This window comes from Anser cygnoides, chromosome 1 (genome assembly GCF_040182565.1).
Source record: "Anser cygnoides isolate HZ-2024a breed goose chromosome 1, Taihu_goose_T2T_genome, whole genome shotgun sequence".
NCBI lineage: Eukaryota > Metazoa > Chordata > Aves > Anseriformes > Anatidae > Anser > Anser cygnoides.
Genome location: NC_089873.1, coordinates 35947851 through 35972567, shown reverse-complemented (window position 1 = coordinate 35972567; position 24717 = coordinate 35947851). Strand labels below are relative to the sequence as shown.

The 24717-nt window shown below is 38.2% G+C and overlaps 1 protein-coding gene across 7 annotated transcripts in view; it reads left to right on the top strand.

The window, feature by feature from the left end:
- TAFA2 (TAFA chemokine like family member 2) overlaps nucleotides 1-24717 on the top strand; it is a 197767-nt gene that overhangs the window by 134024 nt on the left and 39026 nt on the right. For all 7 annotated transcript variants that reach the window (XR_007163809.2, XR_007163805.2, XR_010829405.1 and 4 more), the window contains exon 2: nucleotides 3341-3447. Coding sequence is in view for 1 of the 7 variants with exons in the window: in XM_048065420.2 (XP_047921377.1) it covers nucleotides 3342-3447 (106 nt within the window). In the remaining 6 variants the exon portion in view is untranslated. The remainder of the gene's footprint in view (nucleotides 1-3340; nucleotides 3448-24717) is intronic.

Below are 24717 nucleotides of genomic sequence, written 5' to 3'. Positions count from 1 at the left end.
CCAAAACACTCTATCCTTAAGTCCCTGATACCAGACCGATGATGGTCTAATGGGTACATCAGGGGAAAGGAATGTTCTGGAGCAAAAAGTAGCAAATTCTTTGAATTTATTCATTGTGTTATGGTGTTGGTGAAGAGCTGGTCATGGCACAATCATCTCACACTCAAGTTATCACCTGTTTGAATTGTGCTGGTGACATTTATTTGTTTATTTTGAGTGTATTCCTGGGACCAACCACAAAAGGACCTATCTTTCTTTTTCCTTGCCTCTCAGAACATTGAAAATGAACTCAAAAAAATAAGCCTTTTATTTTCTTTTCTGAGTGAAAGCTCTGAGAATTCATTGGGCTTATTTCCAATATTTTAGGGCTAGAGATTGAAGGAAATTTTTGTTACACATAAAGATTTTATTTTTTTTGTGTAAAACTGATTTACAAATGTAAACATCTCCTATAACATGGCTGTTCTCAGCTTTGTTCACCTCTGTCTTATATGGCATTACTGAGGGCTGTAAGGATCACTGTGAGAGAGAGGTTCTGCAGAAAGAAAGGAAAACAGGAGAGAAAAATGTCTCACAGAGAAAACCATTCAGGTTAACAGCTATAGTTTGTGCAGCTCTGAATCACCTCTAGGAAAAATAGACCTCATTTCAGACCTCATTTGTTCTATTTAACACAGCCTGTTATGTTAGTGTAATAATGGTACAGTAATAGACGGAATTTTATTTCCTGGATCCACTTACTTGACATGGAGCAGGGTTGCAAGGGGCTAATAGTTATGTTTCAAAGATGAGGCCAAATGTTTATTAACATATGAGGCTGCCTTGTTCCACTGTCTTCTCAATGGTACATCTTAGGCAGCTTTGCAAATCCAGAAAAAATAACCAACATCACAGTTTCTGAGTTCATGTGGTAATGCATACACTGAGATACTGAGCATAGGTATGCTCAGTAGTCTCTCCTTGTTATCTGTTTGCCTGCTTTTTCTCAGAACTGGGAAACCTGGCAATGGCAACCAGCCCAGGATTGCTGCATCAAAGCTGAAACCTTCCTTTGCTTTGCAGAACAGCCTCTGCTAGATTCATTGCTGGTTTATTCCCTGTTGGTGTGCTGGGCAGTGGGGAGAGGTTTGTATCCTCACTCTTCCACTTGCCCTGAGGGGCTGTTGTTCACAGGCATATAGGTTAGTTTTCTCTTTTTGCTCCTACTGCTACTGTTGTTTCAATGTGTATTTACATTTACTGCTGCACATTTTCAGCCAACCTCGCAGCACAGTAAATGAATCCTGCATCAGCAGAGAATACAGGAAGCGACTGCATTAGAGTCAGCTTTGCTTAATGGTGCAAGTCCCACAGGGCTTTGGGTAGGGCTTTGGGTAGGTGAGGAAGCAAAATTTGATTTTAATGAGAGATGACTTGGCACCAGCATTGTAACAGGTGCAGTAAGAGAATGAGGGAGTGAAAGAGTTAATTCATATTCTGTTCACAGCAATAGCTGTGGAAGAACATATGCTGAATGTGCATTCCAGTTTAATCTTTTTTGTTCTTATCTACAGTGACAAATAATATATTTCCCTTTAGCTTTGGGTGCTTCTTAAACCTGGAGGTGATGATGAATATGTAGTTTACACTATGAAGGCACTGGAATCAGTGCAAGAAGGCAGAACTTGGTGTGGTTCACAGCCCACTGTGACCTTGGCTGTGATTATTAATCAGTCAGGCTTTCAAGAGCACATCCACAATCCTAGATACAGCACTTGCTTATTCCTCTCTCTTTTTCCTTGATAAATGTGGTATCTGATCTTCTGGGAAACATACTATAGAAGTGTGACTTCTGTCAAAGGATGCTGAATTGTATTTGCTCTGAATTCAGTTTTAAAAGGGTTTGGAATGCTCCTCAGTGGGTTGTTAATTTGAGTCGTAATGTATTGTTGCACATAGCCTGGTGTGGAATCTCATCAATGTTTAACAAGATTGTATCAACGTCCTGGAGAGCAAGGTAGACAGTTTTGGGAGAAGTGGTCTGGTTATGAGTCTGGGAACTATGAGCTGGGTTGTGGGGTGTTGCGGCTTGCCTCAACAGCATGTAGTGTTTTGTTAGAAAGCACTTTGCTCAGAGGAAAGGAATTGCTTTGAAGAATTAAAAAGAATTTTGGGACTTTGAACGGGCTACTGGTTATTTCTGCACTACAGCAGTCTGCCTTTCACAGAGCTTGTTGTTGCCCAAGATATTGTTGTACATGAACAAAAAGAGATACTTTCAAATTCTTCCAGACTTCTTACGAATATAATGGGAGACACATGTGAAATCATACTGAAGCAATGAAGTTTTTTTTTTCTTCTCAGAAAGAGAAGGCAGCCTAGCTCCAGGCATTATAAAACGGCAATAATTTTGTTCAAGTGATCAAGTTTGCACCTTTGCTAGTATAAGTGATGTGGAATAGGCATCATTGTTCTATTGACTTATCAGCAGAAACGTGACCATCGTGCAGAGCTGTTTCTTAGCCAGCTCCCTAGGGCTCTCCTACAAAGAATGAAAAGTGAGTGAAGGTTTCATTATTATACCTCTTGCCACTCTCTGCAGAGCTGTAATACTTAAGCACTAGAGCCTATGTTCTTGAACTTGTCTTCTTGGCAGGTGGAGAGGTATTTTGTCTTTGAAGGAGGATACTGAGAAATAAGCCATGTTACTGTGTACTTGAACCACCACAGTAGCTTGCTGTCACAGTGAAAACATCACTGAAGGTAGCTGTGTGCAATTTCTGTGGGTGCAGTAACTCAAATTCTTTCATTACCCCTGGACAGATAGGAGAGACACTAGAGAATCTGCCCTGTTTGGGTTCGTATTTCCAAACTACTCACATCTTCCTAACAGGATTTCTCCTGTGGGCACATTGGCGTAAATCTTGGAGGTCTATTCAAATCTGTTTTCTCCTTGTGACTCATGGGCAGAATCCAAAAAGAGCTGCAATTCCAAAAGCTAAAGATTCCACTGCACATGGGCACCCAATTGACTGTGACTGGCCCAAATACGCCAGTGGAATTACACTGTTCAGGGAAATCTATTGCACAGCTACAACTGCTTCTGTATTGGTATAAACCTGATGCATGGAGGTGTTGAATTCTCCTGGTACTGACCAGGGTAGAGGAATGCTGATGAACCAGGGAGAGAGGTTGTACTGATGTTGTATATGACATAACTTATTTAGAGCTAAGCAGAATATAAGACTTGAGGGTTGTCAACCAGAAACTTTTAAAAAATTCTTGAATTCTCCTTAATTTAAGGAAAAAAGTAAAAGAAGTCTTAAGAGAAATACTTATTTTTGTGTATTTTTGTTTCCAGGATGAATAAGAGATACTTACAGAAAGCAACAAAAGGAAAGCTGCTAATAATAATATTTGTTGTAACTCTGTGGGGGAAATTAGCGTCTGGGGCAAATCATCATAAAGGTAAGAAATACTTTTTTTTTTTTTTTAATTATATTGCTGTATCTGAGGTTTCTGTCAACAAATTCAGAGGTGTCTGGTTTGTGGGACACTTTTTTTTCCCTAGTGCATGTTTGTGTGTCCTGGTATTGGTTCACAAATCAGTATCTAAGGGAGGAGATTTTCAATGGATAGACTTTTATCATTTTTTTTTTTTTTAATTTAAGTATTTCAGAACCATTTTCAGCATTCTCTGACTTCAGCATCTTCAGCATTTTCTTGGTCACTTTCTAATGATGGTACAGTTGAAAAGATAGTAAAAGAAGACAGTAAAGTCAAGAAATCAAATGATAAAAAATACTTCTATCATAAAAATAGATATGTTAGATAATATCTATATGTGCCTCTGAGGAATTCCTGGAAAGAACCTTAGAAACATGTATACTGATACTGTATGTAGTCATCTGCCAAGGCTAACTTCATGGACAATGTGTGTTGCGTGCTTTTTTCATCATGAATAACAGACCATTGTTTTCCAGTGTTGTCCATCTCCTTTGCTTCATTCCTAACACTGGAACAAAAACTAGAGCTAAACTTTAACAATGTGAAGTTTCTTTCCTCTTGGTTGTTCCAGCCCTTACAATGTATACACACAAGGGCAGGACAAGTACCTGTTTAAAAGTTATTATAATTTATCTATCTATTTATTTATTTATTTATTTTTGGTGTGGCTGTGAAACCCAAATGCAAGAAACAGGGTCTCTGGATTCATGAACTAACATCTTCTTGTATGCCAATAGAGCTTGAAATGTGATCTGCAGTATAATATGATTTTGAAGTCTACTTCTCATGTTCATATAGTGTCTGTTATCTGTTCATCATCTTATTCGAGACCAGAATAAACTCTAACAAGTTAAGTAAAGGAAGAGTGGGACATACGTTTTACTAAGAGCTCAGGAATTAAATATTACAGAATGATTCTAATGAAGCAAAACATTTTATCTGACTTCATTTTATAATGTTCCCTTTGATGAGAGAGTTTTGTGAGCAGGTATTTCATATATCTAGCTGCTAGATATTTTTCTGCTATGTGAAGATATTTTTCTTCAAAATACCCCACTGTTTAAAAACTTCAGGATGCAGAGGAACTTTCTGCAAAGTGTTATGTGAGTTATGATTTGGCTACAGTCAAAACAGATTTCTGATAAAGTCCTGCAGGCCACCAGAGATAAGCATCATGCCAGAGAGGAACCATGCTGACACCTTTTCTCAGCCTTTGTTCTCTCTCTGAACTAGAATGTGGATTTGTGCTCTAGCTTGCCAGTTTGGTTTTCTATTGGAAAAGAGCCAAGATATCTTAGCATGGATTCAAATGTATTCTGTCTTTGATTATCTTTCTTTAGAAATCAAAAAGCCTATATCCAGATCATTTTGATTCCATCCACAAAGGGTGATCAAGATGTGTTTGCCTCAATCCAATTCAAACTTTGCCAAAGTATGTTTGCCACTCTTGCCAACTGATTAGTAAAAACTGTCAACAGGTACTTCTTGGAAAAAAAAAAATAATCCCAAGGACTGTTTGGGAAATCAGTGCTTCATAATTGAAAATCAAATGATCCCCAACCAATTTTAGCTTTTCAGATATATTTAAACAAGGGAAACCATAGAAGAGCCATACAATTTTTAAGTTTATTAGCTTTAGGAAATTCTTTACATTACAGGAAGTTAGCAAAAAGATCTGTCTTTAAGTTGCAACTTGTTAGGCCTTTAGCAAAATATATGAAGAAGTCTTGCAGGGAACCATAAAAAGAAAAAATATGGCTTGAGCATTTGATTTAGAAAAGCAGTGATTGTGCATGCCCAGACTATTCTAGAATGAAAAAAATATTCATGAGGATCTTGTTTTGTGGATTTAGTAGTTCTGCGAAGCAGCTACAGTCAAGATGTTTGAGTGTATTATTATTATTTTAAAGCACAAATCAGAGATAGGCAACTTAACTACCACTGATAGTCAACAAGACTGGGAGTTTAACTTCCATTGGGCCAAAGAAAATTTTCCTCCTGCTCTAGAAGCAGAAAAGGGAGCTAAAGTGCCCTCAAGGAGAACTTGGCACTGTTCGCCTTTGCCCAGTGTCCACATACTGAGAAATGTGCGAGTTTCTTCAGCAATAATTATCCCTAGCATCATTAATCTTCGTTTATAGAAGTCCCTACTAACGTATTAACATAACAAACCCTAATGACTTTGAAGGAGTCCCTACAATTTTACAGATCAATAATCTACATTTAAAAAAATCTTTACTTTCCTATTGACTTAGTCATATTATGCATCAGTTGCACCAACTCTTAAACCCATCTCTTTTTCTGAAGACTAAAGAAAACAGAAAAAAAAAGAAAAAGAAGGAAAGATCATCAGTGTGTGAAAAAATGTTTAATGAGCATTCTGCTCTCCAGACAGACTTCAGCTGACTCTGACTGGCTTGTTGGGCTTATTTCAAGGATGTGGTACAAACAAGTATTTCCAGGCCAGCAGCAAGAAAAACCGAGGCTCAAGCAGGCGATAGAGAACCAGCCTAGGAGGTTGAGTTGAGGCTGCAACCACCAAAACTGCAGTCTGGGATTTCAGATTACAGTTTTTTGGTGTCACGTGAGTGAGTGGCAAGTACACCCTTTTTTCTCTTGAGAAGACTGCCTTACAGACAGTCCTGTTCCCTTGTTGTCTTTGCTGATTGTTAAAGGTCCTTCAGTCTGGACAGAAAGACTAAGAGCTAAAAGAAATAAGCACTCATGGTGTTCAAAACAAAACACAAAGCCTTTATTATTATTATTATTTATTTATTTATTTTTATTTTTATTTTTATTTTTATTTTTTATTTTTTATCCTGTATTCTGTGAAGAGGCAGGAACTCTGCTTTTTTCTTTTCATCGCACTGGGGTCTTTGACACTATGGAGATGTGTGCCTTACATGAGCAAGTGCGTCTATGAATCAGCTTGCAGTACCAGACACATTTGTGCTGCAGTAGCTGTGTATGAGAAGACAAGTAAAGCGTGGAATATCAGTATACAAAAGGATGTTGTCAAGGTTATGAGTCTGAAAACTGATATACCTTGAGGGTGGCTAAAAGATTTTTACCTCAAGAAATCCATAAGGGTATTATATTATAAGACTGATCCTGATCCTCCTCATTGCTAGCTCTTGGAAAACAAATAAACCTGTGCAAACATATCATGTTCACTGACAGATATGGCAGGCAGGCATCAGTTCAGCTTTACTGCCTGCTTGCTCCTTCTGTCATAGGGAACATGAAATGATTTGGTGACCGTTGTATCACAACCTGCTTTAAGGTTTCAGGTGTAGGAGTGGTCCTTTGGAGAAAGAAATATACTCTTTGTATGCATTCCTTTGCAGACAAGAAGCTATCGTGAGACACAGTTTCTAACTTAAAAATAAAAGCTCTCTCAGAATTGGAATTTCTTTGAGCTTTTTGTGATTACTAAGTCTTCTAATTTGATAATACAAAAAAATAATGTAAATAAATTAAGGATGTTTTATATCTGAACATAGTTTAATAATTGTCAAAATAGAAAACAATAAGCTTAATATTAATTTTACATCCCTGGACAAAATTAACATTTATTCAAAAATATGGCTAATCATGAATGCCTACCTGCATAGGGGAAAAAAAAAAAGTAAAAAAAAAAAAAAGTAACCAGAAACCACTCCAGGTAGATAAAAAATATAACTGAGTATTTTTGAACTTACTAGATGAAACTGCAAGATAATTTATTTTCATTTAAAATATTTCACTTAGAAGCTGAAATTATTTATCTGATGTTTGTCATGTAGTTAAAACAAACTAAACTCCTTATAGTTTGTGACGCAGAATTGCTGCTCCTACTTGTCTGTGAATTTGCACTAAATTAAGTAGAAGTTCGAGGGAATGTCTTGGAGAAAATGAATCTTGTTTTCTCTTTTAAGTGGTGTAGCTTTTCTGAAGCCCAAAATTTCTGAACTGTTGAAAGGAGCTAAGTGAGCCACTGATGCTGCTAAAATAATGGCAAGAACAAGCTTTGAACATGAATGAGATGCAAAATTGTGACATTATACTCGAATTCCTGCCTTCAACACCAGTAAGCTGGTCAATAGAAGCTCCTGTTTAAAAGACAGCATTTGGGGTTACTGACCCATCGAAGTGAATAAGGCCAGTTTGGACCTTCTTTGAGGCCAGGGTCTGGCATTCTTTCCACCCATACTGAAATAATAGCAGGATAATTCAGTCAGAAGATTTTTGTTCTAAGTTAGATTACCTTTCCTGTGAGAGTCTGCCTTTCTTGGTTGTCTTGCTGGGGCAGAAATACTGCTGACACCAGTGTTGTGATGTACGATATAGCCTGTGCCATGAATGTGCCTGGGGTTTGGGGACAGCTATGACTATATAAAATGGTAGCAGCAGCGTACTTTCAAGAGGGGTTTTTTGACATGGCTGGACTTTCATTAGCTGTCATCCTTTTGTCCGATCACCAGTTCTCTTTCCTTTATATTGTGAAAAGAATATAAATAAAAAGTGCAGGACAGTCTGGGAAATCCCAAGGAACAGGATGAAAATTTAAAATTTTTATGGAACTGAGTTAGAAATGAAGATTAATTGTAATTATTGGCCTCAAGTGTTTCAGATTCTTTGGATAATTCATCATTTCTGTTTGCTCTGGAAGAGCTTTTAAGTCTTGCATCTAGATTTGTCATGTTTTTTATTAGGAAAATGAGCCAAAGGGCTGCAAGCCCTGAATAAGGCTCCGTACAGTCTAACAGAAATGCCACATGTATTTTGCATTGTGAATGTAAATATTTTTTTAGGGAACAAAGCCTCATAGTAATGAACAAATGATCAAATGTGATACCTTAGAACAAACAGTATGGGTGGAACTATGACTGGTTCTGGAGAGCCACTGGAAGGACTTGTGGCCCTTGAAGGCAAATAGGGTGAGGCAAGTTTGTTCTTTTGGCTTCTAGCGCTCAGTGGGGTTCTCTTAGGGAGTGCAATAATGCTAACACTGCGCTGAATCAGCATGTGACAGTCTTCTGACTCTGCCTGACCCCTGGACTGTGGAATTGATCTGTTCTGAGGAGAGATAATATAGCACTTTGTTAAAAGGTATGGTAATGGCCTGTGTACATTGCCTCAATGCCCTCGTATTTGATCCTGCAAAAAGGGTAAAATTCACTGGTGATTTAGGACAGCTTTCTAGGTGGCTTAATGGGTGATTTATGTCATATTTACTCTTTCCTTGTATCTCAAAGAAAGTGTGAGGGACTTGAGGCACGATGGTGAATCTTGTGCAATGCTTTGCAAACTCTTAGTGTTGTGAATTGCACCTTAAAGATACAATTGATTATCTGATCCTTGCAGTACATTTTCTTCTAGCTAAACTTTCTCTTTACAGTTATCCATTGACTGACATTTATCTCATCACCCTTGTGTAACTCTAATATTATACATGTGATTCCACGCTTAGCAGATGTTAGTGTTTGAAGTCTAGTACTGGCTTGCATGCACTGGGCTCCCTGGACAAAACGTAACCATCAGAAGTATCATATATTATAGACCCATGTAAATGTACCTTTGAAGTTTACTAAAGATGATGCCTAAGTGGAGATGATTCTGAGCACAGATGACTGGTTCTGCTTATTTTTCTTCCTCGTTTGCTGTTTGCTATATATTTAAATCTGAAGCAACAGAGCAGAAGACACTGCCTTGTGCTGACTACTTGCTACAGGCCAAATGAAACTTCCTTGAGTGGGCTGGGAGGAAGCCTCCAGAAGACATGGGTGGTCAGGTAGAAAAGGAAAGGGACTTGTTTGCAGAATGCCTACAGAAGGAACAAAGACTTGGGGATGGCTGAGAAGATCAATGAACAGACAAATAGCTAGCCTTTTGAGGTGATGGAAAGAAAGGTACTTAAGGAGCCATATGTAACTGTGTTGAAGGTTTCTGCTCTGAGGGCAGACTTGGAGAAAATAATCTGTCTGATTAAAGGCAAATTTGTTTATAAGTTTTTTTTTTTTTTTTAAATTTCTGTTCAGCTTTAATCAGCACCATCGAGTATTCTCTCTTTTAAAATATTTATTTATTTTTTTATTTTATTAATAATGACTTTGAATTCAGCCCTGCTGAAGTTTCAGAGTGTTCTGTTAAAAAAGACCCACCAAAAGACCTGTGACTTACTTTGGTCTGGTTTGGTTGCATACAAAATGCAACCAAAAGTTCTTGAATGTTATGTAAACTGGAATACTGCAGAATATGTATAACTGTTTCTACTGCTGAGAATCACAGTGGGGGTAACAGTCATTCAGAAAAGCAGATGAACGACTATATCCTATATCAGTCCTTTACTCTGGTGTCTTGTTATTGAGTTCAGACAGTGCAGGTTTTTGGCAGTGATGTTCAGAATCTTGGGTGAATACCTACAGCACATTGCAGCTATATAATGCTGTCTAGCTTGCTTTATTTAGACAAAATAGGGGGTTGCCTGTCTTTTTGGTGTTTGAGATCTCTATTCCTAGTGTTTAGAGTCTCAATATCTAGATAAGAATAGCCCTAATTGAAACGTGGGAGTCCTCTGAAGTATTCAAATTTTTATCTTTTTATAGAAGTGTCTTAATCATGAGGCTATACTGGTTTAGTATTAATGTACCTCCATCCTTTCTGTTGAGGATTTTACACTGTGTAGAAGGCAGTATTGATAATGCAGAAATAGTGTGTTTGCATTGAATTTTAAAAGCAATATCTACTGCAGAGGACATATCCAGGTCAAAGATATCCCTCCTTCCAGCTAAGTAAGAACAAGATATCCACATGCTCCTTCCCGAGGGAGACCTATTGGAGGTAATGGCATTCTCTGGGGACATAAGTGTAGTTTGAACATTTCTGAGCTAAAGGGTGCACTGAATGCAGATCTCCCAGTTCCATGATACGGGCTCTAATAGGAAGGATTGGCAGCAGTAGTACCATGTCTCTCAGTTTGCACTTTTTGGAAGTGCCTGTACTATTTTGCAGTGCCTGTACTATTTATAGCATTTTGTGAGGGATGTGATCCCATGGGTAAATTGTATGCATCCAACATGTGTCTTGATGTGTGGGCCTATCGAAGGATGTAAAAGTTGTTCTCCAGATTCTTGACTGGAATTAGGTGAGAGAAAACTGTATTTTTAGATGAGGGAAGTTGCAAATATGCAGAGGTGTGTGGATGCATTAGGAGCTATCAGGTGAGGCTGGAAAATGTCAGTGGAGTCTGTCAAAATATTAGATGGAGGCATCCACTCCTCTATTGTTGACCTGTCAGTCCTGCTTCATGAAAATCTTTTGTCATATTTGCTAAATGTGCTCAAACATAGATAATCTTATCTCTTGTGGAAGTTTGTCCCAGAGATAGATTCTCTTAAATGAGAATGCTTTGTCCGCAGCTTTCACTAACTTAATTCTGAGTGTAATTAATGTTTAAATATAGAAACAAAGGAATATGATAGTCATTTTAGCAGACATGGGGAAGAAAGCTATTAGATGTTCTTATCTGGCTTCAGCATTAATTGAAACTTTCAGTTATATCAGGATCAGAACCTGATCCCAAAATTGCCATTTGCTTGAAGATAAAATAGAACACAGTCAGTCAAACACTTTTGTATCAGTATCTGTCATTGCAATCTAAAATGTTAATACAATATCTGTTAGAATTCAGTAGATAGTACTACTTGGCCTTCTGCCATGGTATAAAAGAAAATAATTTTCTCTGATCACCAAGATGCCAATAGTTCTGATGGTTTATGGGGACATATGTACAGAATTCATGGCAATAGCAAAATTATACCTATTTTTTCTCTGTGCTACCAGTTCCATTGCTGTAAATGGCTGCCTTCATTTTTGTCTCCCTTTCTGCTACCACCCACCTTTAGGAAAAAAGTTGCCTGTCCTTGAGGTAGCCATGGAGAGAGAAGTTGGAGAGTTGCAAAGAGATATCATGCATTTTCCTTTATACTGAACACTTTTTTTTTTTTTTTTTTCCTTTTTATGTTTGGTTAGTGTTATGGATTCTTGATGCTTTTCTGAGATAAGTGAAAAGGAAGTGCATAGGGGTTCTTTATTTTGGGCCTGATTCTGTAATCACAATGTCATTTTTTTATTAGCTATCCGAGTGAGTATCCAGAATCTTTTCCTTAAATACGTTCACATTTTGTGTTGCAATGGGAAAGAGATGATTGCACAAAAGATTATAATCTTGTAAAAATTACATACTTCATTGATTTTACAGTTAGAAATAACAGACTTTTTAACGTTTTTCAGCCCTTTCATTTATTTCTAATGTTATCTTCCCTTGGGTATCTAGTCCACCAACCAGGCAATTTTTTTCCATTTTGGGAGACTAGTCTTTCCCTTGCTTTTTTTTTTTTTTTTTTTTTTTTTTTGTTAGGAAAATACTGTAGGATGTCAGGACTGGAAAAACACTGATAGGTACCTTTCTATTACTTGTCCTATCATGAGTAAATATTGATCTTTTCCTAATACTGGAATATGATCTACTTTTCCAGTTTCATATTCTTGATTTCAAACTAATCCTGCTGATTTGTTATGTATACTAAGTAAAGCATTCTGCTAAATTTATCTTTTACTTAAGAAAACATCATGCTTACATTTGCATGTCATGGTTTTGATGGACTGTGTTTTGCCACAGTTTTGACCACAAAAATAACATGAAAGAAATGTTTAGACCCCTAGATAGTAGTCTTTATTAAATTTATCTTGTTTTATTAGGGCAGCTATAGGTCAATTTTACCTTTGAATTAAAGTCTAGTCTTATGGTCTCCTGCACTACTCCTCAGATTTTCAACTTGCATTCCATACACGCAGTGATGACTACCACATACATATCTTTTGCGCACACCTGTTATCCTACTCGGGGGATTTCACATACTGAGGTTAGGGGGTTTGTGCTTGAAAAGTTTTGTCCCACATGGAGATTACTTCTATAGCATCTGGGGGTATGTTAATCTAACTTTCATCTGCATTAATTTTCTGCTGATGATGTCTAAAGATTATGCCCTTCTCTCTTGACACTCTTCACTGAATTTACTCTATAGCAACATTAAGTGATTGCTTGTACAATGTCATATTTTAGAACAGCTGTTCTTTAGTCATGCAAGCGCCAAGAAAATGTTCAGAATCAGTCAGCTATTCTGGGGAATAACAGGAGAAAAATCCTTTATGTGTTTCTGGGTTGCAATTTATAAAGTTTCCTCCTGCTACAATTTCTTTAGTTTTGTTCTTTGGGGGATTGGGAGGGATTTACCATTTTAATGCTCACTGCGGCAGTCTTCACTGTAGCTGAGATTTGTAAAAGATCAGGGGATTGATCTGAGCTGAAGCTGCACAAATGAACAGCTCCAAAGCAGCAAAGCCTGTGTCTGTATGCATGCATATGTGCATGCTTATGAATGCAAAGATAGGAGACTTGGATGAAAGAGAAAAATGCAAGGTCTTCACTGACGAAATAGCTGATGTAGACAACTTCAGTGTTTTTAAAATATTTTTCATTTATTTATGATAGCTTTGCAAAACATTAAGTGCTTTTCAAACATAACTGAAGGCTTGGAGAATTATTCATATCTGGTTTTAAACATCTCACTTAGGTTCTCTGAAACACCTTTCAGAGCTCATCTCTTTCACAAAGAAGGACTTTAAACCTTTAGTCTAGGTGTGAATACTTCCCTGAAATCATATATCAATGAGTCTGCAAACCAGTGTAAACAGTCTGGAAATTTTGGAATGTCTCTTAGCAGGAGGACTCTGTTTGGATGTTGTTCTTTTATCTGCCTAAAAAGTCTCCTTCTGTTACAGAGTCATAATGTCCAAATAAAATTGTAAAGATCTTATTTTATTTCCACCGTTCAAATGGAGTCATGTGTTACAGGTCAGAAGCCAATGAAATTTGGTCTGTGATGGGCCCACTTATATCTGCATAAGATAAGTTGAGAAAGTGTTGGCTGTAAAACCTAGATTTGTCATTTGCTTCATATCTCCTTGTTGAGCTAAAATACACAGAAATACAGGAAGAAATATAGAAATTTGCAGAGAGATAATACTAAAATGTTACCTTCACAGCTCAATTGGAAGGTCACCTTTTGACACAGAGGTGACTGCGACTGAGAAAAACTTACTTCTCCACATAGGTGGGAACAAAGCTACAGCATACTGACTGGAGAATGGAGGCTGGCTTGGGGTTTAGATGACAGAAAGCAGGAAAATTATAAAAGAGCAGTCTGCTTTGTGCAGCTTTCTTTTGCTAGGCTGAGCAAGAATTCTGTCTGTAGTGATGAGGAGGCTGAGGCAGGAGCTGCCAAGTCTGTCTTGTTCTTTTTTTTCCCCATAGATTTGTATAACTCTTGTACTAAAATTGTTCTCAAGTAAATGCAATAGACTTAGAATTCTTTTTGCAAAATACTTCTGGCTTCAATATCAAGTGTCCTTGAATGACTGAAGTATAAAGCTGAATGCATAGGTTATTCTGGGTGAATGAGGAGCTGTGGAAAGGATATGCCAGAGAAAAGCATTCTGTTAAGTCCAACACAACTTAGGTGCATTGTACCATTGGATTTTCAGGTGCAAGTTATAAGAATTGCTTTGGCTGAGTCTATGCTCCAGTACCATGTGTGAGAGGAGAGTTAGGGCTCAAAGGAGGCTGTCTGAGTTACTTGGAAGTCCAGAATAGTTCTGAACCCAGTATTTGAATCCAGGTCTATATATGTGTCCAGTGAGAGGGGGGAGCAGGGTTAAAACAGGTAATACTATAGTTTAGTTTTAATGAAAAGAATGAATCATAGAAAAGACTAGAAACAGCATTAAATCCTTCAGTGAGCTGAAAGGTTATGCAAAGCCAAAGTTTAGAGATTTAAAAATGACAAAAGAAAACATTGTACCTATGAACAACAAAATGAAAGGATTTTCATTTTGAAAGGAAAATAAAATCCTTATTCAAAGCTTTGCTTGGTTTTGTTATGTTATGTAAATTTACTATCAGTTGAAAAAAAAAATTCTGGTGCTAAACATTCATCTAAAATGCATTGGCATGTGTCAGATTAACTGTGGAAATTTTGTAAAATGGAACCCAGAAGGTGTGCTAACTGCTAGACACCACAGAGTGGAAAGTAAATATATTTCCAGCGACTGAATATTGAGAAAATAAGCATCTGGAAGCAATGGGAATTTTGGATTCTTAATTGCATCATTCACACCAGAACATCTGCCAGAGATACCAAGAGCATATATAACTGTATCTGAGAGAAGATATAAGTTTAAATAAGGAAAGAGGAAGAGTAAAATTGTGTTGTCTTGTTACACTGCTGCATACTGTGCATATGAAGGCTTTGTTAATCTCTCCTTTCCTTTTCCTTTTGGTTCAAAATCACTTTAGGAAAATGAAAGTACAGTTTCCATGAATAGGTTTACTTTTCCAGAACACTAGAAAATCCAGAAAAGCTCACCTACAATAAGTAAATAATACAAATTTTTGCATATTTTGTCCCTCACTATTACAGTACACAATATACTAAAAGGTTAGATTGCAGAGGACAAAAGGCATCCTACATGCCCTGGAAACAGCTGAGAAAATAATTAACCTTTCATTCTACCTATGCCACTCCTGTTCATAACATAGTTTAGATGAGCACAGATGAGCCTTTAACTTTAGATGCCTTTAGATGAGCCTTTACCCCTTACTCTCAAAGTAGCCATTGGAACTGACCTGTGGGGACTGCAGGAAGGCAGGGCAGTCAGAACCTTTGCCTAATGCTGGAGAAGAAGGTGTAATGGTTCTTGCACTTGCTTCCAAGTGCAAGGCACTGCACCTGGGCCAGGGCAATACCAGACAGGAATACAGACTGGGAGAAGAACTCATTGAGAGCAGCCCTGTAGAGAAGGACTTGAAGATTCTGGCGGATGAAAGGCTTGACATGAGCCAGCAGTGTGTGCTTGCAGCCCAGAAGGCCAACTGCGTTGTGGGCTGCATCAACAGGAGAGTGTCGATCAGGTCAAAGGAGGTGACTGTCAACCTCTACTCTGCCCTTGTGAGGTCCCACATAGAGTACTGTGTCCAGGTTTGGGGCCTCCAGAACAAGAAAAATATAGACCTTTTAGAGCTAGTCCAGAGGAGGGCTATGAAGATGATCAGAGGGCTGGAGCACCTCTCCTATGAAGAAAAGCTGAGGGAGCTGGGGATGTTCAGCCTGGAGAAGAGAAGGCTTCAAGAACTCATTGCAGCCTTTCAATACTTAAAGGGGTCTTATAAAAAGGATGGGGAAGGATTCTTTGCTTAAGTAAATAATGATAAGAGAAGGGTGAATGGTCTTAAATTAAAAGGATAGATTTAGAATAGAGGAAAGGAGGAAATTCTTCACTGTAAGGGTAATGAGGCACTGGCACAGGTTGCCCAGAGAAGTTGTGGATGCCCCATTCCTGGAGGTGTTCAAGGCCAGGCTGGAGGGGGCTCAGGGGAACCTCATCTAGTGGGTGGTTTCCCTGCCCATGGCAGGAGGATTGGAGTTAGGTGATCTTTAAGGTCGCTTCCAACCCAAGCCATTCTATCATTCTATAATTCTATGATGAGATGGAAACAGCTAAAATGTGAGAAATTAAGACGATGAACATTATGCCAGTGGACCATTATGGACAGTGCTCAGCAGTCTCATCTCATCCTAATTTTGACTTTCTAGTTTTTGCTTCACATCATTAGATGTGTTTTTCTGCTAAGCAATTTGAGGACAGTATATATTTCCCACCCTCCTTTTGTAATGACATTACCTTCATTACATTTTCCTGGGTTTAGTCTGAAAAACATCTTTTGTAGAGGAAAAAGACTGAAAAAAATGAGCTTAGCTACCATAGAGGACTTAAGATATCGTGCTTCACAGATATGAAATAAAACCTAACCTTTAGAGAAAAAGAAAAGATTTTTAAAATGGAGCCATTTAATTTTTATTTTTATTATTATTTTTTAATACCAGAAGGACCACTGCATATTATTGCCTCTAACAATGCCATATTCTAGAACAGTTGTTCTTTAGTTATACAAAATGTTCAGAATCAGTCAGCTATTTTTGGAAATAGCAAAAAAATAAATCTTAAAGTATTTTTAGATATTAATAGATTATTAACATTTTATGTTCATGTTTTAGGCATTTTTAACTTGAGCTTATATACAAAAGCCAAAGCAAAACTCAATGAGTAGTCTGAATAGCACATGGAAGTCATATTCCTATTTTTTCCAGCTCATGGTTTATTTCATCATGAGTGACATTTTTTCATCATAATCTTTTGTCAACTTTTTGAAATAAACAATGCTAGTCTGTTGGTTACTATTGAAAGTAAATACTGAAAGTACTTCTAAAAATAATAAATTCGTTGAGGCAAGTGACTTCCTCAAGTCTAGTTCTTGCTTCTATTAGCAAATATTTCTTAGTCTACTGAGGATTTTTTAACCTATATATATAATAATTATTGTGAAACACTCACATTTAAAACCATTACAAGAATTTGCTCATGAGCTAAACAGCAGTGTAAGGCAAGATCCTTGATGTCAGAAAAGCTCTCCCAAAATCTGTTCTATTGTCTGAACAGGTCTGTAGGAGTGATTATAAACTAATTTGCTGTTTTCCTTGGTGCTAGGAATACAACAGTTTACATTTAAACAGCATGATGACACTGTAACATTAAAAATATGAGAAAATGTTATATTATGGCTCATCCTAATGGCCTCATTGTAGGAGAGGAGTGTTAAACTATAAAATATCACTCAATTTTTCACAGCAATGATCACTGGGAGGTAACAGTTTCAATAGCTTTAAATGAAGTTTTTGTTTGGCATTTATTTTTTACTTTATTTATCATATGGAAAAATCTCGTAGGTTCATGCATAGCGAAAATGAATAATTAAAGAGGAGGCAGATGAGACGCATGAGATTTTTTTCTTACAGACAACCTGCAGAAAAATGTGGAAATGTTATTTTACAGTTGTAGAGTGGGATTTGAAAGCTTCAAACTGAGTCTGTGTTCCCTTATTAAAATCAGTTTACAGTGAGTAAATAAATGAATGATGTATTTTACATCCAGGAAATTTGAGATTTTAATTCCTTTTTTTTTTTTTTTAAAAAATTCCTTTTCATTTTATTTTTTTTTTTTGAAGGAGGAGGTTCATCATATAAAGAGAGCTTTGAAAATTTGTCTAGATATGCTGCTCCCATAACTGGTAACATTTTAAAAGCTCCTGAAATAATAGCTAGGAGAGTGTATTCCTCAAATGTCCTTTTGCTTCTTCCTCTGACTTTGGTGTTATACTTGGACCTGAATGTCACCCCTCTGCTGAGTCTTGGCAAATGTCTGAGATCTTAGAGGTCAACTTTACAGTGGGGGCTGAATCAGTGGATATATTTTAGCTTTTTTTAGTTATACACCTATATTATCAGTGATAAAGTGGATGTGGTCATAGAGCAGTGACCTTCTGTTAGGTCTGTTTCAGTGTCATGGTAATACCAGATTCTTATGGGGGTAACCTCCTGAAAAAAATTACTAACCAAAGACCGACTCAAGAGCAAATTCCTGTCTCTGCTGATTTATCTTTTTCTGTTAGGGTTTTGCCTTATAATGGATCAAAACCACGTCCCTCGGGGAGGGATCCAATCTTGCTCAGTTAAAAATTGTGTATTACCTCCTGGGGATTCTTCTGTCTATACCTCTGCATTGATTATATGAACATATCCAACTTAGATTAAATACCAAAGTTATATATATCCAAGATATGGAGATGTGTATCTTTGCTTTTGTAGAGAACCACGGAAATCTCACTTTCTTTGTTGTTATAATAATGTACTAAATGATGGTCTAAAGACTCAGAAAGTGAACAAAAATGCCTGTTGTTTTTTAATCCAACAGGCAGCTGAATACCACACAGCTGCTTGCTCACTCTCCCCAGGTGGGATGGGGGAGAGAATCGGAAAGGTAATAGTATGAGAACTCATGGGTTGGGATAAAGATGATTTACTAGGTAAAGCAAAAGCTGTGCATGCAAACAAAGCAAAACAAGGAATTTGTTTTCTACTTCCCAGCGGTGGGCAGGTGTTCAGTCACTTCCAGGAGAGCAGGACTCATCACGCATAACTGTTTCTTGGGATGACAAATGCCATCAACTCAAACATTCTCCCCCTCCTCCTTCTTTCCTCCGGCTGTTATTGCTGAACTTGATGCCATGTGGTATGGGACATCCCTTTGGTCAGCCTGGGCCAGCTGTCCTGGTTGTGTCCCCTCCCAGCTCCCTGTGCACCCCCAGCCCCCTTGCTGGCAGGGCAGCACAAGAAGCTGAAACGTCCTTGTCTCTGTGTAAGCCCTGCTCTGCAACAACTGAAACACCGGTGTGTTATCAACATTGTTTTCACCAAAAATACAAAACACAGAATTGTGTGAGCTTTTATGAAGAAAATTAACCTTGTCAAAACCGTGACAAAGCCATGGTGTGTTGCTGTGTTAACATTTTGTATCCTTCTACGTAGAGATTCTTATACACCAATGACTGTAAATGTATGCATATATGTAATACTTGATAAAAATAGGGAGGGAGAAAACTCTAGCAGTCTCTTAGGTTTGCTGGCTTCAGATGCTGCTGTGTATTGCTTTCAGAACTCTGAACCTTGCATGCACTACTGAAATTTGGTTTGTGTTCATTCAGCTGACAACACCTTTATGCAATACATGTATTGATAGGATCCACAAAAGATGGTGGGGGAAAGGAAATGTGCATGAACATGCCATTCCCTTGAAGAGGTGAGACAAATTATCAGAATTTATCAGCTAGTATCCATTCAGTGGAGCATATTTGCCAAAGTAAAAATCCAAACGAAGAGCAGTCACTAACCACAAATACCAGGGCAGCTGTGTGTGAAATATCAGACTATTTGCAGAGTGTCCGTGTTTGCTCTGATTGTTGTGTTTTTTGTTTCTTAGAAATTATAGGTGTCCAGCCATAATATAACTCCTAGGCATTGCGGTAGTTCCACATAAAGAATTAGCTATTAAAGCAAGGCTGTGCTACTGAAGTCAGGAAAAGCTGGCTCCAGCTGCATCTTCTATTTCTAATTTCACTGTCTTTTTATTTTGTCTTAAAATGCTCTTCTAACTATGGCTACACCTGGGGGATGTGTGCTAAGATTATTCTCAAAACTTCCCTGAGTTGCGAGCCCTGTGAAGATGAAACTCCTGCTAGATTTGTGTATGCGATTTGTGTGTGTGACAAGGTACCTCATGAATAGCGTTTTGTCAAATCCTACAGTGCATCCCTTGCTGTTCAGCTTTTTAAGGTGATGAATTGAAGGGGAAGGCAATTCTTGTTTTGTGACAGTCTTCTACACATTAAAGAAGATTACTCCTGGCTCTCAACATATCAGTGCCTTGGACTGGGACAGTTGATCACTTATTTTTTCTGGTTTGGATTTTAGAATTAAAATGGTATAATATGTTATGAGTCAGTGTAGATATTCCTAAGGAACTGTGGGTAATGGTTATTTACCCATAAGAATTTCATTTAATCTTGAAAATATGTAAGGCCTTGTGGATAAATGGTCACTCATCTGTCATTTTTTTTTTTTTGAAGAAAAATACTTTCTACTACTGTGTGTTGTGCATGGCATTCAGCTTCATCTGTGGGACTTAGAAAGTGTACATGTAAACTATTCCACACATAATCTCCATCTACTGATCTTTCAGTTATTTAACTAAACTTCAAACAGTTCAAAGCAATCTGAAGGGTGAAGTTTTGAGGTTCTAATATTGACCTCTGTGAGAAAAACCCTACGTTAAAGTATCAAAAAGATCAAAGAATTTGTAGCCCTTTAAATGTGTACAGCTAGAATATAGACACTGTATATTCTGTGCAAATTTTCAGTTACCTATACATTAAGTATGATTCCTTGCAAACTCTTATTAGTAACATTTTAATTAAAATTTGATCATTACATTTATTTTTCATAACCTTTTCATTGCTCTCTGAGGGCCCATCCATCTCTTTTTGTCCTCTCACAGTGGTGAGAAAGACGTGAGAATTATGGATTCCCTCTTCAGATTCTCTCTTTGACAAAAGAAGTGTCTTTGGCATGGACAGCTTGGAGGGTTCCTCATTCTCTGCATCTGATGAGCACTGCTTTGGCTCTTGTGCGAGGAGGATTCATCTTGGCAGTGGGTAACATGGAGAGGAGGTGCTGTGGGAGCTGGACCTGGTGAGGTGTGGGAAGCTTGCCTTGAACAGAGGCAATTAATGTACTACTAATTTTCTTACATAGTGCTGCAGGTGTGCCTTTTCTGGTCCTGGAAAGCTTATGCCTGCAGGATACTCAGTGAGCTCTGCTGTGCTCTGTGCTTGCATTTCTGTAGCAGCCTAGGCACACACAGTGCCTGGCTTATTTCATGGAAAGGCAGTAACCAGAAGGGATCACGAGCTGGCTTGACCTGGCCTCTCACATCCCAATATGCAATGGATGAGGGATGAGCTTCTGTAAAGCTTCTGAAAAGGCCCCTTAATAATTATGAAAATTTTTTAACTTTATTTTTTTATTTTTTTATTTTTTTACGTTTTCTCTTGAAGGTGTGAATTACTTCAGATGCTTTCATTATCTAACCCTTGTTGCAAAGCATGCTTATGGTGTTCTGGGAATGGCGATATTTCTGCAGCTTCTGGCTTTGGATAGCAATGAGAGTGGTATTTATGTTTCCTATCAACAGCTTCTATCAACCAGGGCTCCTTCAGAAACAAGTGCCAGGGAGTCTGCTCGGAGCATCTTAAAAGATACCTGTTCAGCAGGAAGAGAGAACTGAAAATGCTATCTGCTGGGAATCCTTGAGCAAAAATATTCTGGATTGTGCAGCTCTGAATGGTTCTCCTGGCACTTTCTCCCCTTTTATTTTGCTTGTTGAAATGTGCTTACTTTTTCTCCGTCTTGAAGGATGCCAGCTTCTTCCCTGGCCATCCAGTTTCAATGCATAGCCTCTGTCTAGATACTTATTGATTCATCATGCTTACAGACTTGCTATTTATATGGAATCAATAATGTAGAGGGAAGGTTGTGGCCGGGGAGATCCCTCTAAAAGGGGGGATTTCACAGGACTATACATGTGCCTTGTTAGCATTTTTTTTCTAAAGGCCTGAGTTAAGTTCCTCCCATGACTCTGTGCTTCAAAGAGCTTGCCTGGGGCTCTACAGAAGCAAGCTGAAACTTAAAATTAAGATCTTTCTTTCAGATGGTGAACTGTGTGCTGGGACATCCTACAGAGTTTCTCTTAATACATGTGGGGGAGTCTGAAGTACAGTGGTAAGTCCTAGAAGGCAGGGGTAGAAAAGAATAAGGAAAACAAACAAACAAACAAAAAAAACACCCCTGTAGCATTCAGAAGGCAAGTATGCATATATGTGCTTGCAGTTCATGGGAAGAATATTTCAAGGCAGATATTTGATATTTAGGTTAAATGGACAGACTAAGTGAAAATGCATTATAGAGCTGCAAAATAGTATGTGATGTAGTTTAAAAATATGTTATAGAATTAAAAAATCTTTAAATTAATACAGATACACCATTCTATCCAGATATGAAAATAGATAAAGCAAAGCAAAGTCAAAACACACCCCAAAAGAAAAAGTTTGACACACCAACTGAAACTATCTATAAAAGACAACAAACCAACCAAAAATCTTGGAGAGTTTTTAAAGTGTGGAAATGTGAATGTAAAAAATCAAATGTCTTTTATGGTGAAGTTTAGTTAAATTTCATCACATATGTATGTGCTCATTTTACGCACATGAATGTAAAAATATTTTCAGATTTTTTCAATGTATTTTTATTTATTTTTTATTTTTTTAATAGATAAATGGGTACACAAGTGTATGTAAACACCTTTCTGTGACTGTATTATGCATATTGTGTTTGGAAAAATCCTGCAAGAAAATGTGAATCTTGAAGTTGGGAGAATTTTTGGAAGTTCACCTTGACTTCACTGAGTGGTTTATATCAGGTCATCGCTAGAGTGTTTCTAATGCAATGTGTATTCTAGGTCTAATCAGCTTAATGATCCTTCAGTACAGATATCACCTGTTAAACAATTGATGTTGTCCTGGTTTCATCTGGGGTAGAGTTAATTTTCTTCGTAGCGGCAGGTATGGTGCAGTGTTTTGTATTTAGATGGAAAATAATGTTGATAACACATAGATGATTTCAGTTGTTGCAGAGCAGGGCTTACACAGAGTCAAAGAGGTTTCAGCTCCCCATCCTCCCCTGCCAGTGAGGAGGCTGGGGGTGCACAGGGGAGGGGAGGGGACACAGGGAGCGGACACAGCCAGGAGAGCTGGCCCAAACTGACCAAAGTGATGTCCATACCATGTCCTCTGTTGTTCCCCCCGCCCCCCCCCCCCCCCCCCGAAGTGTCCTAGTGTGGGGTGAATAAAAGGGGTGTTAAGCACCATTTTTATTATTTTTTTAAGAAAAGTGGAAAAAAACATAAAGACTTTGATAACAGAATTCATGGTAACATTTGGGTGCTTAAATATGAATCAAGCTTATCAAAGATATCTATTACCTAAATACACTTTGCACCTTACTAAATAAATAAAAGCCTTATCTGTGGAAACAACATCACCTGCAAGCAGCTAGATGTGTGTTGAGATGGAAATAGAGCACAGGGACTTAGACACATTTTTCTTTGATGAAACCATGTTTGTCCTTCCCTAAGCTTCTGCTGCTCTTTCCACAGAGACACCTAAAGCCTACTGAGGTGCTTGAGCTATTTTCTAATAAGTGTGGGTAGCCTGGAAGCAGGCTGTTCAAAAGAACTATTGAATTTACCTCTCCACCTTGTTACACTAATCCTATTTTATAAAGACTACCATTCACAGCACTTTTCTTAAGATGTTACTTCAGGCAAGGGCTATGTGCCAGAGGGTCATTCAAATATGAGAGGGTAGAGAAAACCTTTCCTTCTTCCTCTGATGTATGCCTGAGATCATGTTAATTTGTCATAGAGTACAATGTACCCTGAGACCATTTGGGTCAGCTGGAAAGAAAAGAAGATTAATAATGAGAGTCATCTAAGGAAGCAGGGGAAACATATTTCCCATAAACTGTGTAAACTACAGGCTTCTGAAGCCCTGAGTCTGAGGATTTTTATTTTATTTTATTTTATTTTTTTGGTATTCAGTCAGATGCTGAAGACTGCTCCGAGACATGTGCTACTGCTTCTTGCTGAGTTGAAATATTTGGCAGAAGGCCCACAGAGAGAGAAAGAGAGAATAAAAAGTCCTTGTGCCAAATGTTCTTTTGAGTGCCTGAGAGCTGGATTGGTCTTTTTTTCTCCGAGAAATCATATAATTAGTAATCTCAAACCTCGGCCTGTTAATTTACGAAATGTCTGCACACTTTAATATATCGTTTGCTTAACATGTTTGATAACAACCTCGGAGATACTGGGGCTTTTGACTTCTTGTAGTATTTATAAACTGCATCTCTCCCTGGGTGTTTCTCTGCCAGTTCTGCACAGGCTTGTCTTGTGGATGGTGTCAGCCTGCAGCAGCTAGGAGGAAAGGCAGGAAGTGTTTTGCCTGCAAAGAGCAGTTTCCATTTCTGGCCCATAAGGAAATACACAGCCTTTGCTGCCATCAGCGTCTTCTGCTGCCCAACAAATGGGACGGTGAAGGTACAGCTGTTCTACCTTGGCACCTACGGTGGGAAGTGGTGAGCTGCCTCAGCTGCCTCATGGGCTGGCTCCAGCAGGGGAGCTGAGCTTGTCTTGAAGTCTCAGCAAATGTGCAAATGCCTTTTCTTATCTTCCCCTTCCAGTGGGTTGTGCTGCACCAAAGGTCTGGGGTTGGCAGCTGGCAAGAGTCCACACAGTAGTCAATAAGTACAACACAGTTTATTTCCACCTCAGATGTGGACAATCCTGAAAAGTGCAGTGGGAACCCTGGGAGCTCTGCCATGATGAGGAGAACCATCAGGCACTGCAGAGCATTGCCCCATGGTTAAGGCTTGCTCCTGCTAAAAGGACAGACGTTTTCTAATAACAGTACATGCATATTCATGTTTTGGTCTTGTGGCCACGTCAGGCAGACCAGTGGGGCCACTTTTACAGTGGGCACCCTGTGCGATAAGATTCCACATCTGGCAAAGTTTATATAGAAACACAGAGGTGAGCTCATATAAAGAATAGAGAATCAAGAGCATT